Source organism: Trachinotus anak, unplaced genomic scaffold (assembly GCF_046630095.1).
Source record: "Trachinotus anak isolate AG129_WGS33_773 ecotype Australia unplaced genomic scaffold, CSIRO_AGI_Tana_v1 ptg000013l, whole genome shotgun sequence".
NCBI lineage: Eukaryota > Metazoa > Chordata > Actinopteri > Carangiformes > Carangidae > Trachinotus > Trachinotus anak.
In genome coordinates, this window is record NW_027273864.1 from 9,988,350 (window position 1) to 10,002,839 (window position 14,490).

Consider the following 14,490-nt stretch of genomic DNA (forward strand, 5'->3'; position numbering starts at 1 on the left):
GGGAGAGGAGGAGGAGAGGAGAGGAGGAGGAGAGGAGAGAGGAGGGGAGGAGGAGAGGAGAGGAGGGGAGAGAGGGGAGAGGAGAGGAGAGGAGAGAGGAGAGGAGGAGGAGGGGAGAGAGAGGAGGGGAGAGGAGGAGGAGAGGAGAGGGGGAGGAGAGGAGAGAGGAGGGGAGGAGGAGAGGAGAGGAGAGGAGGGGAGGAGAGAGGAGAGGAGGAGGAGAGGAGAGAGGAGAGGAGGGGAGCATCCACCGCGGCAGCGCACATCACGTGACCACCCTGTCTGCTGCTGGCCGAGTGAAGCGTGTTAGCAGGTAATAAAAACACACATTTTCTTACGTTTTTCAAGTTCACTTTCCCTATTTCAACGCGTTTAAACCACACACTTGAGCGCGTTTTCGCCGGAATAGTTGGCCCCAGGCTTCGTTTCCGCGCTAACCCGGGGTTGTGAGGGATGTCTTTCGCAATTTTTCTGTTGTCTTGTTTCCCGGCGAGCAATGTCGGGATGGGATTGTGCTCCGCTGCGAGGCCTTTTTTCTGTAGATTTGACACAGCTTTGTTGTTAGGTGGCTAGCCTGTCGTTTAGATGTCGAAGGCAAGCCTGGTGTAATTGCCACTGTCGTTAGATAATTGTGCGGATCTATAAATACCTACGAGACTATAACAAGCCAGTTAGACGGTCGTTGACTATCAACTTGGATCAGATTTAGATAGCATCGTTAGCTAGCTTCATCCCCACTGCATCGTTTATTCTCCATAGAGAGCCAGCATTAGCATGTTGGTGGCTAACTTCAGTTCATGCTAGCGAGGACAAAGGGGACCCTAGTACCAACCACACCGAGTCGGTCAGTGTTGTCGGAAATTTCGCTACGAGATTCCGATTTGTTTATGCACGACAGACACACAGTATTAAGCTTTTACCGAAGAGGCTCCGGGGCAGACTCCAGAAATGAGTAACCTAACGGCTACGAGCTAACGTTAGCATTGGTTCAAAACAACGCTCCGCTTGCTTTAATACTATAATAAACTGCGGCTAATTGTCAGGTAGTTAGCTGCTTTAACAAAGTAGATGTTAATATACGTCAACGCGTGTAGCTTAAACGCTATTTAATTTGTCCTTCCTGTATGCCAAATAAAATATGAAGAACAATGGTGATGTTCAGAGTTACAGATTCATTGTTTTGTTATTGTTGGTATCTAAGACCGTCAATACCCAGATTTGTAATGATATGTCAATATTTGATTTATTAGTTAGTAACTGCAGCTGTTGTCGTAGAGTTCTTCGTCACAAAAAACACCTTTTGGGATTTTTCACTGAAATTGGCTTTTAAAACCAGTTCGACCTTTTACATTAGTTAGCTTTGTTCCGTCCAGCAGCCAATGGCAGCAGTGCATTTGCCAGCGTCACTCAGTCACTGTAAACTGGATTGCTATTGTTCTCTGACATAAAACAAATGGGTCAGTGGGGACATGTGTAGTTAATGCTCCAGTAATGAACACCACAGTTAAACTTTGCAGTGCAAATTAAACTACAGGGTATTTTGCATTAGAAGGTGTTGAGCTATCATTTTCTCCCACGCATTTGCAGGTGGATGAAGCCCCCTGTGTATATGTTGGTGGCAGTTTAAGATTTGCTATTGAAAATAATTAGTGTGTGCTTATGCAGTATCTCACAAAATTTGCAGCGAGGTACAAATTGCGCAGGACTGAGTTGTCAAAATACACACAGAAGAATTCAGCATTTTACTGCAGTAGTTCGGTGTTTAAGACGTGTGTATACGTAATCTTAGTCTCTCTAAACCAACAAGCAACAAGAGGGGATGTGGGGTCAGGGTGTGTAATGTTTGTTCTGCTTCACATACACTGTGGTCTGTGCTATTTGTAAGAGGACACTGGGTCGATCTCCCGCCTTGACCTAGATTTTCAGCAAAGCTGTTGCATCACCAGGCCACCTGTGTGTCTTACAGCCTTCATAAGGGCAGTGTTCATGATTGTGCAATAAGGCTTAGCTACGCTCACAACACACATTTCTGGTATTAAACACTTATTTCCTTCTATGCACTCACACAAAGGAAAGTGTGTGTGTGTGTGTCAGACATGTGGGTTTAAGAATTGCTGGTGGAGTTCACTCATCCTTCCATGTTTCTTGTTTTCTTCGCAGATTTTTCTATTTTGTACATACAGAGTTTTGTATATACTGTATATGATGAGCTCGCTGGGCAGCGACAAGGCCCGGGGCCCTCGGGAAAAAGCGCTGCCTGCTGCCACTCACACATCACAACCACAGAAACAGATACAGGTGAGACACCACAACCACATAAACATAAAAACATTGTGAAATCAAATTCCTCTCAGCCACAGAAATTTTGATGCAAAACACCAGAAGGTACGTGGCTACTCTTGCCAACATTTTGATTGCAGCCCCAAACACTTTTAATGGTGCCAGAAGGATGCACTAATTACATTCATTCTTTATAAACTTTAAATGCTTTGTTCTTTCCTTTTTTTTTTCTCATGTTAACCAAAATTTTACCCAGTGGCCTTGTTGTCTGTGTGTTGCAGGCTACTGCTGAGCAGATCCGGCTTGCCCAGATGATCTATGACAAGAATGATGCTGACTTTGAGGACAAAGTTAACCAGGTGAGGAATACTTTGGGCTTTTCAGCAGACAACACAAGGCTCATTGTCTAGGCTACGAGGCTGTGTCAGGGCAAGCTGACACATTCTTCTATGACTGGAGTACTGTATGTTAACATAAGAAAAATGCATATTTGTTGATCCAAGTTTTTCTCTTACTTGTACTGTCACGTGCTTCAAAACGGGTGCATTTTGTCCTTGGTGCATTATTGACGACTACTTGGCATTTCTAATGTGTGTGTGTGTGTGTGTGTGTGTCTGTGTGTGTGTGTGTGTGTGTGTGTGTGTATGTTGCTTTCTCCAGCTCATGGAGGTAACTGGGAAGAACCAGGATGAGTGCATGGTTGCACTCCATGACTGTAATGAGGATGTTAGCAGAGCCATCAACTTCCTCCTGGAGAGCACCTCGGACATGGTAAATGACACAGCGTCTCCTTTAATTCAATCCTAAAACTGGCCCATCATTTACTTTCGGCTATATTCATTTCTATTTCAAATATTGTGAATAGATTTCTTTTGCTTGTGAGGCAGAACATGCAGCAAGTCTGTACAATAACTGTTATTAGAGAGATTTAAATTCAGTAAATTTATGATCACAGGGCAGAAAATAATGACAGCATGAACTGTGAAAATAAGTGAGAATAGTCATAATCATAGTCAGAATAGTAGCAGAGGCACAGGTGTATTTATCTCAGCTGGTGTCAGGGTCCTGGTATTATGCTTACTGGCTCACAGTCGTGGCTTACTGGGGCACCCAAAGTGAATGGAGGCATTGTTAATACTATTAGTAACACCAGTGTTATCACCAGTCTGGCTGCCCTGCCCTGCCCTGCCCTGTCAAAATGTCTGCTGTGAAAAAAAAGTCTGTTGAATGCCAGTGACAAATTTACAGACAGGCGCTGGACATTAATCAGTGCTGTATGATGTCAATGGATTATGTTGCTTTTGCTGCTTTTTGGGCTTTCAATGCGGCTCCTGTCCATCTTCATGACCCCAACAGACAGGTATATGAACATCTACTTGGTTACAGCAGCTAACTAACCGACAATGGAGAGTTGATTGTTGATGAGCCTGACAGGGCAGGACAGCTTATTATTTTAAGCATTGTTGTTTTAGTCATACATGGAATCTATTGACCTCACTAAAATTCCTACCATAGCACCGCCCATAAGCATGGGTCACACCTGTTAGGATGTGTGAAATATCAGTTTCTTCACATCTCTATAGGATTTTAGGGATGGGCCACAATTTTAATCTATCCGGTCAACGGGCCTTTCTTTATGAATCTCTTTAACTTATTTATATTTGATCATACAGAAGTTATTAAATTTGTGGAAAGGTGCTATTTATCTAGAATGTCATCATGCTGATTTTTTTTAAACCACTGTCGATTTAACACAAATGTCTACACAGGCTGTGTAGAGAAAGCAGCAAGTCCTCTCATTATCTACAGAGGATGTGTTCAGGCAGAGAACTGCTGTGTAGTCATCGGTGTTCAGCAGCACTTACACTACAATACACAATCCCTGTAATTCTGCTTTTAAATTGCATGTAACATGAAATGCAAGCCATTGTGCAGATCTATGTAAAATAGAGGACTGAAAGGCGCAGGCCACAGGTCTGTGTTTAACACAAGAGCAAAAGGGGAAAAAGTACAGACGGATACGTCTTGGACTGTTTGTGTTTTGTTTTGCAACACACTCAAAAGATGAACAAATGTCATGAATGGCCTAAGGTTGTTCTGTATATGTGGTTGAAAATAATTAAAAATAAAAAAAGCATTTGGGACTTAATAAAATTCAGTAAAATCAGTTTCTGCCCTTTGCCACAGTGACTGTTATGCAGTTTGCTCTTTCTAACGTCCATCAGGCACTTTTAGCATGAAAGCATACTATTGTGCATCGTGTTTCCCTCCTCTGCTCAGGGTGTTAAGTCAAACAGGCTACCAAATGTCTGGCAAACACTTGGGTGTTGTTCTGCCTGTGTGCTTCGAGTCTGAGTGAGTGACCCAACATATCTGAAGAATACCAGCTGGCACAGAGGGCGAGGAGAGGCAGCAGGGCAGGGCAAGACATCCAGACAGCTACATACGTTGTTTTGGTTTTGTGGAAATCAAAAAAAATCCCCTCTCTGTTAAAGTCTCTGTTGTTATGGTATATACTGCAACCCTCTGATTCCACTTGCTTCTTCTGTACTCTTCAACATCTTAACGGTCATAAACAGGGAATGAGTTACTGAGCAGAATGCCAGAGGCCACTTTAATATTTTTAATATTAAAAATAGTTTGTCTGCTTTGCTCACTGAAGCACATTGTCAGTGTTGATGTCCTTATTTTCTGCTGGCTACCAATTTTAAGTGTCTTTAAGCAAGTAGAAGCAGTGAGAAAGGCATTAACGATGTAGTTTGTACTTCTATTTCAATAACCCAGGACCTTGTTTTACATTGTTTTATTAACTTGCTTAAATTCTTTTTTTTTTTTTTAATTGTTTTTCCTCTGTGCTTTCATTTCTGTTCTGTGCTTAGACCTCATGGGAGACAGTGGGGAAGAAGAAACCGCTGGTGAAGGAGGGTGTGTCAGAAAGCAAGGAGAACAAGGAGAACAGGGAGAAGAAAGGCGAGAGGGAGGCTAGCAAGGGCCGTGTGGCTGCCAATCGCAAGGGCAAAGGGGCCAGTCGCAGCCGACAGGGTATGGAGTACAAACTTCACATTGATTCACATCTAGTGTAGAGTCCCTCTTCTTCTTCTCCAGATCTTCAATTCAATTTAATTTGTGCTAACTTGCACAGCACGTCCAGAGGAGAATGGTGTGGAGGTGACACCAGTGGACAGAAGCTCAGATCGAGGTCGGAGGGTCAAAGGTGGCCGAGGTGAGTAGTTGCTCAATAAAACACTTCCAGAAAAAACAAAGTTGAGTATATGTTGCTGACTTTTGTGTGAATGTCATGCAGGATCAGGAGGTCGAGGCAGAGGCAGAGCACCAGCGGGGAGCCGGTTCTCAGCCCAGGGCATGGGGTACGGCGTCAACACGACACAACACACACACACACACACACAGAGTCACGGGGGGTCACAAGTAATTGTTGGTGTAAATGAATTAGCACCAGAGAATTTTTCGTGCCAGGAAAGAAAAATGAAAGTGCTTTTTTTTATTAAAAAGAAATTTGTCTTGGACTTCCGAAAAGAATATTTTATTATCTGTCTTCTAAATCAGTGGTACATTTTTTTGCTACTAACTTTGGAAAGTGTTTCCATAGCTTTGTGTAAAACCAGACACTGTTTATTAAAGAAAAGCATGTGCTCAGTCTGATTTCACCCACATTGTGTATAACTCAATGCTTCTTCACCAGGACTTTCAATCCTGCGGACTATACCTCAGAGGCTGGTACAGGGACCACACAAACTGAGGTGTGGGACACGGTGGCCAACAACAGTACAGATGGGACAGGTGAGCTCTTGATTTGCACAGGCAGTTCTATGTGCTTGATGCACTGAGCAGCTTGCACTTTCACCTATATTTGAACTTGTGACTTATGGTTGGCTGTCTTCTAGTTGCCTGGAGGAGTACCTTGGAAGACTGGGCACCTGAGGACTGGAGTGAGGATGTTAGTGTGAGTTGACACACAGGCTAGCGCTTTACAGGAGAAGTTTGTTAGTTGCAACAAAATGTTATTGCGTAACATTTCTGTCTCTCGTGTCTTTGTGTTTTTCTATAGCTTTCTGAGACTAAAGTGTTCACCTCCTCATGTGCACCTGCTGCTGAGAACCACATAACACCTGGGCAAAGGTAACTGCCTTGTTTATAATATAATACACATCCTGTGTTATATTACTGCAGTCTAACACAGCAGTTTCTAACAATTTTGTACAAGAAAATGCTTTTCTGTTCCCTCCATTAATTAAGTCTGTCAGTGAGGAAAGAGCTTTAGTTTTGGATGGTATAATTTCTGTCGAAGAATTGATGCCACACAGGATTTAGTTCTACCTGCTTACACATTACATTAGCAACTTTTGACTCGGTGTCCTGGAAGCATTTTCTAATAGACTATACTGACTGTTCCCGTGTTAGTCTGGACCTCGCCTCTCTGCTGCAGAAGCCTGTGGTTGGAGGAAGAGAACCACCTTCCTCTTCTTCCTCTCAGAGCCTGGTCTTCACCAACTCCCACCACCACCACCAGCCACCGCAGCAGCAGCAACAGCAGCCGCCCCCCAGCCGCAACGCCACTGGTAGCACAAGCTACGCACATGCAGCTCTGGTAAAAACAGCTGCTTTTGATACCTGGCACTCTTTTTTTTTCATACACATTGGTTGAACTATCACACGTAAATAGATGCATGGATATAGTTTGATGATTACACCTATTTTCTGTGGCAGTCATCAGTTCTGGGAGCTGGTTTTGGGGACTTGGGCCAGGCCAAGAGGACTCAGCCCAGTGCTGGAGCTCAGATACTAGAACAGCTAAAGGGTCCTGGCTTGGGTCCGCTGCCCTCATCCCAGGCCGTGCCTCCTGCCAGCACCCAGGGAAGCAACACCTCCATTGGCCGACTGCCAGGCCTGGGAGCACCTGTACCTCCGCCCTCCTCCTCTAGCTGGGACATGAAGGCTTCAGAATCCAACACCACCTCGCTGTCCTCACAGTTCAGTCGTAAGTGTTCAGATGGGAATGGTTGCTCTGTAGCATGTGTACAAGCATAAAAAAACCCACTAATATCTATTTTTAGTATGTGTTCTTATACATGTTCCCTCTTTTAAATCCTTGTACTCTGGGTGTTTTGTTGTGCGTCTCTAGGTGAGTTTGGCCTGCAGCCAGAGCCCTCTCTTGTGCTGAGCCAGCTGGTTCAGAGGCACACTGGCCCCTCCTTGCCTCTGGCACGTCAGCCCAGTCCTCCATCGCAACAGCAATCGCCCCCTGCTTCAGCCTCGCCTGCTCCCCAGCACACCAGCACGCCAGCACAGGCAGGCCCAGTGATGACTGTTGCTGGTGTTAAACCTCCTGCCCCCAGCCCAGGGCTGGACCCTCAGGGCGGCAGTACACCACAGCAGCAACGGGCACAGCTCAAAGGCCAGAAACGAAGGATACCTCCCACATCAAAGGTAGGCGAGGGTGGCAGTTCCACTTTGAAGTACAAATGGCTACTTGTGAATTTATTGCAGGAGTTTGAGTTTAATAGTCTTTTTTTTTTTTTTTGTTTGATGCCAAAGTGTTGCTAAAAGTCATCATCCTCCTGTGTAGATTGTAGATCCTACATCTTGGTTGTTAAGGCAAAAATTTGTGTATTCTAGCAAATGTTTTGTAAATGCTGCAATGCAAGTAGTTATGTGAACTTAAGTCATGGTTCTGAAACGTGGCAGATCCCCTCCACGGCGGTAGAGATGCCAGGCTCAGCTGATGTGCCTGGTCTAAACCTCCAGTTTGGAGCTCTAGACTTTGGCTCGGAGTCGGCATTGCCAGAGTTTGGAGTGGTGGACAATTGTGTGGGTGCAGCGTCCAGGGAGTCCACTCCAGCCCCCGTCCCAGCAGCAGCACCTGCACCAGGACCAGGGACACAGAGCCAGACAAGCCTGTACTCCAAACCGCTCAGGTACTACTGTCACTGCTGACTGACAGTTACATCTCTATAGTATATGTTATTACAGAAACTGCAGATTACATAATAAAAGACATATGTCACAAAGAGCCTCTACACACCTGTTTAGTGATTTATTTTAACAAAATCTTGCTTCAGTCACAGCACCAATTATTTCATAATGAACCAAATGTTTCTCTTTAATTACTCATCTGGGTTAACTGGTTCATCTCTCTGTGCTGTTATTTTTCAGTGAGTCGTTGGGCAGCCCTCTCTCGGTTGCCCTGCCCCCGCCCCTCTCCTCATCAGAGCCAGTATATCACTCCTCCTCGGTGGCGTTGTCCAGCCTCACCCCCTCCTCAATAGGGAGTGCCAGCTCCACTAATCCTCCCTCCTCTTCTACGACAACCTCCACCAGCTCCTCGTCTGTACCCTCGTCCTCCCCCTTCTCCACAGTGGGTGGAAGCTATGATGGGACCATGCCCCCTCACTCACGACTGGCCTTTTCCCAGAGCAAAGAGGCCACAGGACCAGTCATGGTGAGTAGAGCTAGTGAACAGAGATGGTTCATCCTGCTTCTGCCTAATGAAGACTTATAACGTAAAACATGATGAATAATGAATTCTGTTTGATTTTCACTTTTAATGTGGTGGATGTAGAGTATAAAGTAATTCAAGCCTAAGCTGAAATCAACTCTTGTCTTGTTTGTACTGTTTGTTCCTAGATATGGTAATGGATTTGATCTGTGATCAGTGTATGCAAACACTTTTTTTTCTTATCACCAGAATGGTCTGAATGGTGTAAGGACGTCTGCTGCTCTCGACAGTAAGTCCCCTATGACTGATTTATTTGATGAATGCATATTTTCTTTTGTACTGTAAAATCAAGTTCTTTAGGCTACTTTGCGTCAATTGCAAGACATTTCTCCCTTCTTCTCAGCTTCATCAGCATCCTCCACACCAAAGCCAGAGTCACCATCTTTGAACATGAGCACCAACGGTGCCCCAGCACCCTCCTCCCACTTACCCTCCACCCTGCCTACACACAGCGTGACCACTCTCTCCAACCTGGCACAGGACCTGCCCTCAGCGAGCCAGCTCAACTCACTAAACAGGTGACACACACACACAGACTTACTTAATACATCTTAACTTATTAACTTTGTGATCCCTTCTCCCTGCTGTGGTCTGGCAGTGAGTTGCACCCTTTGAACAGCCTTGATAGACAAAAAAGAAAATTGGATTTACCACTTAAAAGACTATTTACCCACACTGTAGTCTCAAAAGAATGCAGACCTGTGGCTGCCTGTTACTGTCACCTGGTGTCACTTCTGTTCATGTAAATTTTAAACAGGTTCTCCTGTCTAGTAATTGAGAGAGAGTGAGAGAGTTGGTGTTATGCAAACTTAAATGCTATAAAGTTGTGATTTCTACTTGTACGCTTGCTGATAATCACTCTCTCCTCTCTGCCTTCACTCTGTAGCCACGTCAGCAGTCATTCCTCAGTTTCAGCTCTGGGCTCCAGCTCTCTCACTGTAAGTATCTGTCTGGCTAAAACCTACTGTACAGTAGCTCTGTAATGATATGCAAGCAAACAGCTGATGGTGTAGAATATCATCACACATAAAGCTGGTTTCAGCATTGCTAGTATTTCATTAAATGCTGCCATGTTAATACAAGACACAGACACATTTGCCAAGTAAAACAAGAGTCGCAGCCAAAGATTCACTGATTGTTCAACAAGGGCTGTTTACTCAGTGCTGTTTAAATGGCTGCGATAGCTCAGCACCACTATACAGTCTCTGAAAATTTTAACAGCTGCCAGCCAGTTACCTGATCACCATGGAACAAGTCAGATGTGGTGCATGTTTATAGAGGACAATATGACAAATTATCTCAACAATATTTTACTGCTGGAATTCCAGTTGTACTTACAAATATTCCAGCAGAGGATGTCTTTATAAAATGCAACAGCTAAATCATTATCACTGCAATGAAAATATGAAGGGGACCCCTGGTAATGACCTTGTCCCAGGACAGGTCCACCACTAGGGGGCCTTCCTGAAATCTGGCGGAAATAAAATGTGTTCTCAAATGAAACTTCTTTCCCCCCTCTCTCTGTGTCCTCAGTACACCAGTGTTGACAGCAGCAGCGTGAGCTCTCTGGCTCCCTCCTCTGGCTCCTACACGTCATCGCAGCCCTCAGCGTCAGCGCTCCACTCGACCCACAACAGCAGCAACAGTAGCAGCAGCATCAGCCACCTGGCCAACATGCCCAACATGCCCAACATGGGCAGCAACATGAGCAGCACAGTCGGCGGTATCGCTGGAACCAGTGGACTTCACTCTGTTGCCACCGCCGCCACCAGCACAGTGCTGGGACTTGGCTCCAATGGAGCTACTGCCACGTCCAACCTCTCTGCACCAAGGACCACACCCCTGCTCCCCTCCTCCACTGGTACACACATACACCTCAGACACACTGGACCTGTTAATGTGTGATGGGATTTGTTACTCATGACAACAGAGCTCTGAAATAAGAGCAAAATTAAGTAGCCCCAGACTGGAGCTGTTTCCTCACATGAAAGTGATGGTTGTTGTGTCATACTACTAACAGGTAAAGCTCCTCCTAACCTGTCCCAGGGAGTGCCTCCTTTACTGCCCAACCAGTATATCATGGGCCCAGGGGGGCTGCTGCCAGCATACCCAGTAAGTAGCCCTTCAGGACCTAGAATCATTGTAATGTAGCTATTAGTGTACTTGCCAGTTTTATCTATTTCGTCCTCTCAGTTTAGCTGTCACGGAGTATTCTGTCCTTGAACTACATTTATTTGTCAGTGATCAGACACATTCATGATCATCAGTTGAACCTTCACAGAAAATTAAAAGCATTTCTCAAGATGCAGTGTTTGTTCTTAGACAAAGTATTGAGGGAGTATTAAAGTTTGTTTTCCAACACAGCCTGTCCTTTGTGTCCCACAGCAGATCTATGGCTACGAGGACCTCCATATGCTCCAGTCCAGACTGCCAATGGTGAGTCTCATTATCCCGCTCTTGAACAGCTCTTAACTTGTCCCAGTGGTGCTCAATCACGTTTTAAGGTTGTCTGGTTGTTGTTTGGATCTTAATACTGATCCTTTCCTGTCTGTTTAGCCCTCTTTGCAGGATTATTATGGAATCACATTCCCTGGCCCCACAGCGACTCTCTCTGGCAGAGACGGGAGTCTAGCCAACAACCCCTACTCAGGTAAAACACCTTCACCCTCAGCTGACCCTACTTAAGTTCCTAAAATCCAGTGTTTATTCTCACATGGACCCTCCACTGTTGGTCAGGTGAAGTCACAAAGTTTGGCAGGAACGACTCCACCTCCCCGGCACCCCCCACAAGCCTGGCAGCCCCACAGCCTCCCCAGGGCCAGAGCCAAGGACAGAGCCAGGCCCAGCCTCAGCCTCCTCAGGCCCAGCCTCAGCCCCAGGGCCAGCCGCAGCACCACAGCAGTCAGCAGGCCTTTCTGCCACCAGGCTACAGCTACACAGGCCTGCCTTATTACCCCGGAGTGCCCGGTGCCGTGCCCAGCGCTGCTGCCTTCCAGTATGGCCCCACCATGTTTGTTCCTCCTGGGGGCCCAGGACCAGCCTCAGCCAAACAGCACAGCATGGGCCTCGGCCTGGGAAACCCCTCTGCTAGCCCCTTCCAGCAGCAGACACAGCAGCAGCCCAGCGGTTACGGCCAGCACACCTTCAGCTCAGGTGGGTGAGGAAATTGTTTGTATGTGTGACAGTGTCATCATGGTAAAATGTGGTTGTGGAGACGCCGACTGTAACGGGAACTACATCAGAGGTGGTTTTGAGTACTATGGCAGGTGTTTGTGGACTGGATCTGGACTTTGTCAGTGTGATAGCATCACAACTGTGTAAGATACCATCACAAACTACACAGGTGTGTAGTTGTGTGTAGTTGCATGGCCCAACCCATGAGTACTGAGTACTCATGTAATAATGTAGTAATAATTACAGAGTACTCATGAATCAGAATGTCAACATGTTGACAGATGTCATGGCTGGTGTGACCCCATTTCGAGATGGTCTCTAGCTTGAATTCTGAAGTTGATGTTTTCCTTTCCAGGGTATGAGGAGCTGACAGCAGGGCCAGCAGGAGTGGACTACAGTAAAGGATACAACTCCTCCTCGCAGGCACAAGCCAAATCTGCTGCTACTGGGCCTGGGAAAGGTAGGAAGAAAACAAAATGCACTTTTCTAATGTCATATTTTGGTTTTATAAAGTTATGGACTTACAATGTATTAATGTTGTTACTGTTGTTCTGCTAGGCGTCTCAGTGACGTCCAGTAACTCGGGTGTGCCAGACATCAGTGGAAGTGTTTACAATAAGACCCAGGTGAGCTTCACACACCTAAACCCCTCATCCAACATGCAGTCTTACTATATTTATACTGATAAATAATAGTTTGGAAGATAAATTTGTCTTTTCTCCTCTGTCTGCAGTCTTTTGATAAGCAGGGTTTCCATGCAGGGACCCCTCCTCCCTTCAGCCTACCATCAGCGCTGGGGGGTCCAGGCCCTCTGAACCCTGGAGCAGCTCCTGGAGGCTATGCACCGGCCCCATTCCTCCACATCCTGCCTCACCAGCAACCACACTCACAGCTGCTGCACCATCATTTAGCTCAGGATGGACAGGTAACAGCTGCCATTTTTTTCAGCAGTTGCACAAAATGTACAGGTGAGTGTTTCTTAAATGTTTACCTGTATTTGTGTGTGTCTCCCCATGTTCAGGGTGGTCCGAGCCAGCGCGGCCAGTCCAGCAGCCTGCAGCAGAAGAGCCAAGTCAACAAGTCGAGCTATGGCAGCTCCCCCTACTGGGCCAACTGAAGTGGCTACATCTACTGTGTGGGTGTGTGTGTGTGCATGGACAGACACACACCTGCACCACACCTGCGTATCTGACTGACAAGATCATAGAGGGACAAACCATTTTACAACACCAAGCTAAAACACACACTACCATCCCCTCCCCTTTGCTCTGTATATCCCCTTTTCAAATTTATGGCTGTTGTATGTAAAATATATTTATGTATGTATTTATACAGTATATATGTATTGGTAGGACATAAAATGTGGTTTTCTGAATTTTGTTTTTATTTTGAAGGACATTTATTTCAAAAAAATGTGGAAAAGACGAGAATGCTAAATCATGGAGACGAAGATGGTGAATATACTTGAACACAAGCATCTTGTGATGTGGATTTTTTTGTATGCATACATGAATCGAGAATGATGTACATAGATTCTACGCATCATTTTCACGGCAAAGGCCTTTTTTTATTTTAGAAGAAATACGTTTTTGTAACTTTTGGTCTCCCGCATCTGTGAATCCTTATATTGAGGGTGACTTGAGTTGATAGCTTGACTTTTCTTTTTGCCCCATTTCCCTCCGTCTCATTCCTCGACTCTTAATAGTTGGTTGGTTTGACCAGCCAGGCCTTGGATTTGATGTCATTTTAACATTGAGTTAATCCTTGTTGTCCAAATTAAAAGTTATGAACAGTTTGTTGGTCTGGCATCAATATTTCTTTTTTTTTTTTTTTTTTATCTTGGGTTTATTTTCATATATTAATGCATCGTGGACTGTGTGGACCAAAGTCTGAATGACACTCTCCCATCTGACAATGCAGGATAGTCAGGGCAACATGTAAACACTTCATTCACTGTGAATGTGCGGGACACAGACACTTAACAGACAGTGTGGACATCAACACATTGGGCTTGTGCCAAATATATAGCTCTAGCACCTCCAATGAGTAATGTGTTGTGATGGTCATTTCCTTTACTGTTTTGGTAAGACTGAGGAGAGCGAGAGTAGTTTATCTTAAGAGTAACATTAGCTTAAGTATTTCGTAGTGTTTGTGAACATCCACTTGTGACCACACTGCTGGATTCGGCTGTATTCTGCAGCTTTGTTTTGAAAACCTTGACATTCATATCCCTGCCTTTGTAATTGCGTTTTAGTCACATTTTACCATTTCTTACAAGTTTGAGTCAAAGTTGAAGAGAAATGAAGTGAATGAATCTTGCACCTCCTAAAATCCATGTGATCAGACTATTTTAACACCACCATAACCTGGGTAGAGCTAATTTAATTTTTTACAGTATGAGAGTTAGAGCTGCATTCCACTTTAGCGTGGCAGCATGATGGCTCTGCTGTCAGCATTTTTTTCATAGCAGTTTGATGTGTCATAGAAGTATAGCATCATTGTATTGAAGTGGTCCAGTA

The 14,490-nt window shown here is 45.1% G+C and overlaps 1 protein-coding gene across 3 annotated transcripts; it reads left to right on the top strand.

Annotated features, from left to right (window-relative positions):
• Window positions 1-180: 180 nt before the first annotated feature.
• ubap2a (ubiquitin associated protein 2a) lies at window positions 181-13,766 on the top strand. 3 transcript variants are annotated; one of them, XM_071495522.1, is made up of 27 exons: window positions 181-313; window positions 2,161-2,298; window positions 2,562-2,639; window positions 2,941-3,051; window positions 5,160-5,322; window positions 5,423-5,503; window positions 5,585-5,648; window positions 5,984-6,081; window positions 6,186-6,244; window positions 6,350-6,420; window positions 6,703-6,889; window positions 7,009-7,279; window positions 7,424-7,728; window positions 7,987-8,216; window positions 8,455-8,740; window positions 8,987-9,026; window positions 9,141-9,315; window positions 9,684-9,735; window positions 10,331-10,658; window positions 10,818-10,909; window positions 11,183-11,233; window positions 11,354-11,447; window positions 11,534-11,950; window positions 12,327-12,431; window positions 12,530-12,597; window positions 12,705-12,896; window positions 12,993-13,766. In XM_071495522.1, exons 2-27 carry the CDS (start codon window positions 2,203-2,205, stop codon window positions 13,086-13,088), a joined length of 3,810 nt encoding a protein of 1,269 aa, XP_071351623.1. In that variant the 5' UTR covers window positions 181-313; window positions 2,161-2,202; the 3' UTR covers window positions 13,089-13,766. The 3 variants fall into 3 exon arrangements, with proteins under 3 accessions (XP_071351623.1, XP_071351624.1, XP_071351625.1); XM_071495523.1 differs by lacking the exon at window positions 181-313 and adding an exon at window positions 738-844; XM_071495524.1 differs by lacking the exon at window positions 181-313 and adding an exon at window positions 2,013-2,032.
• Window positions 13,767-14,490: the final 724 nt, after the last annotated feature.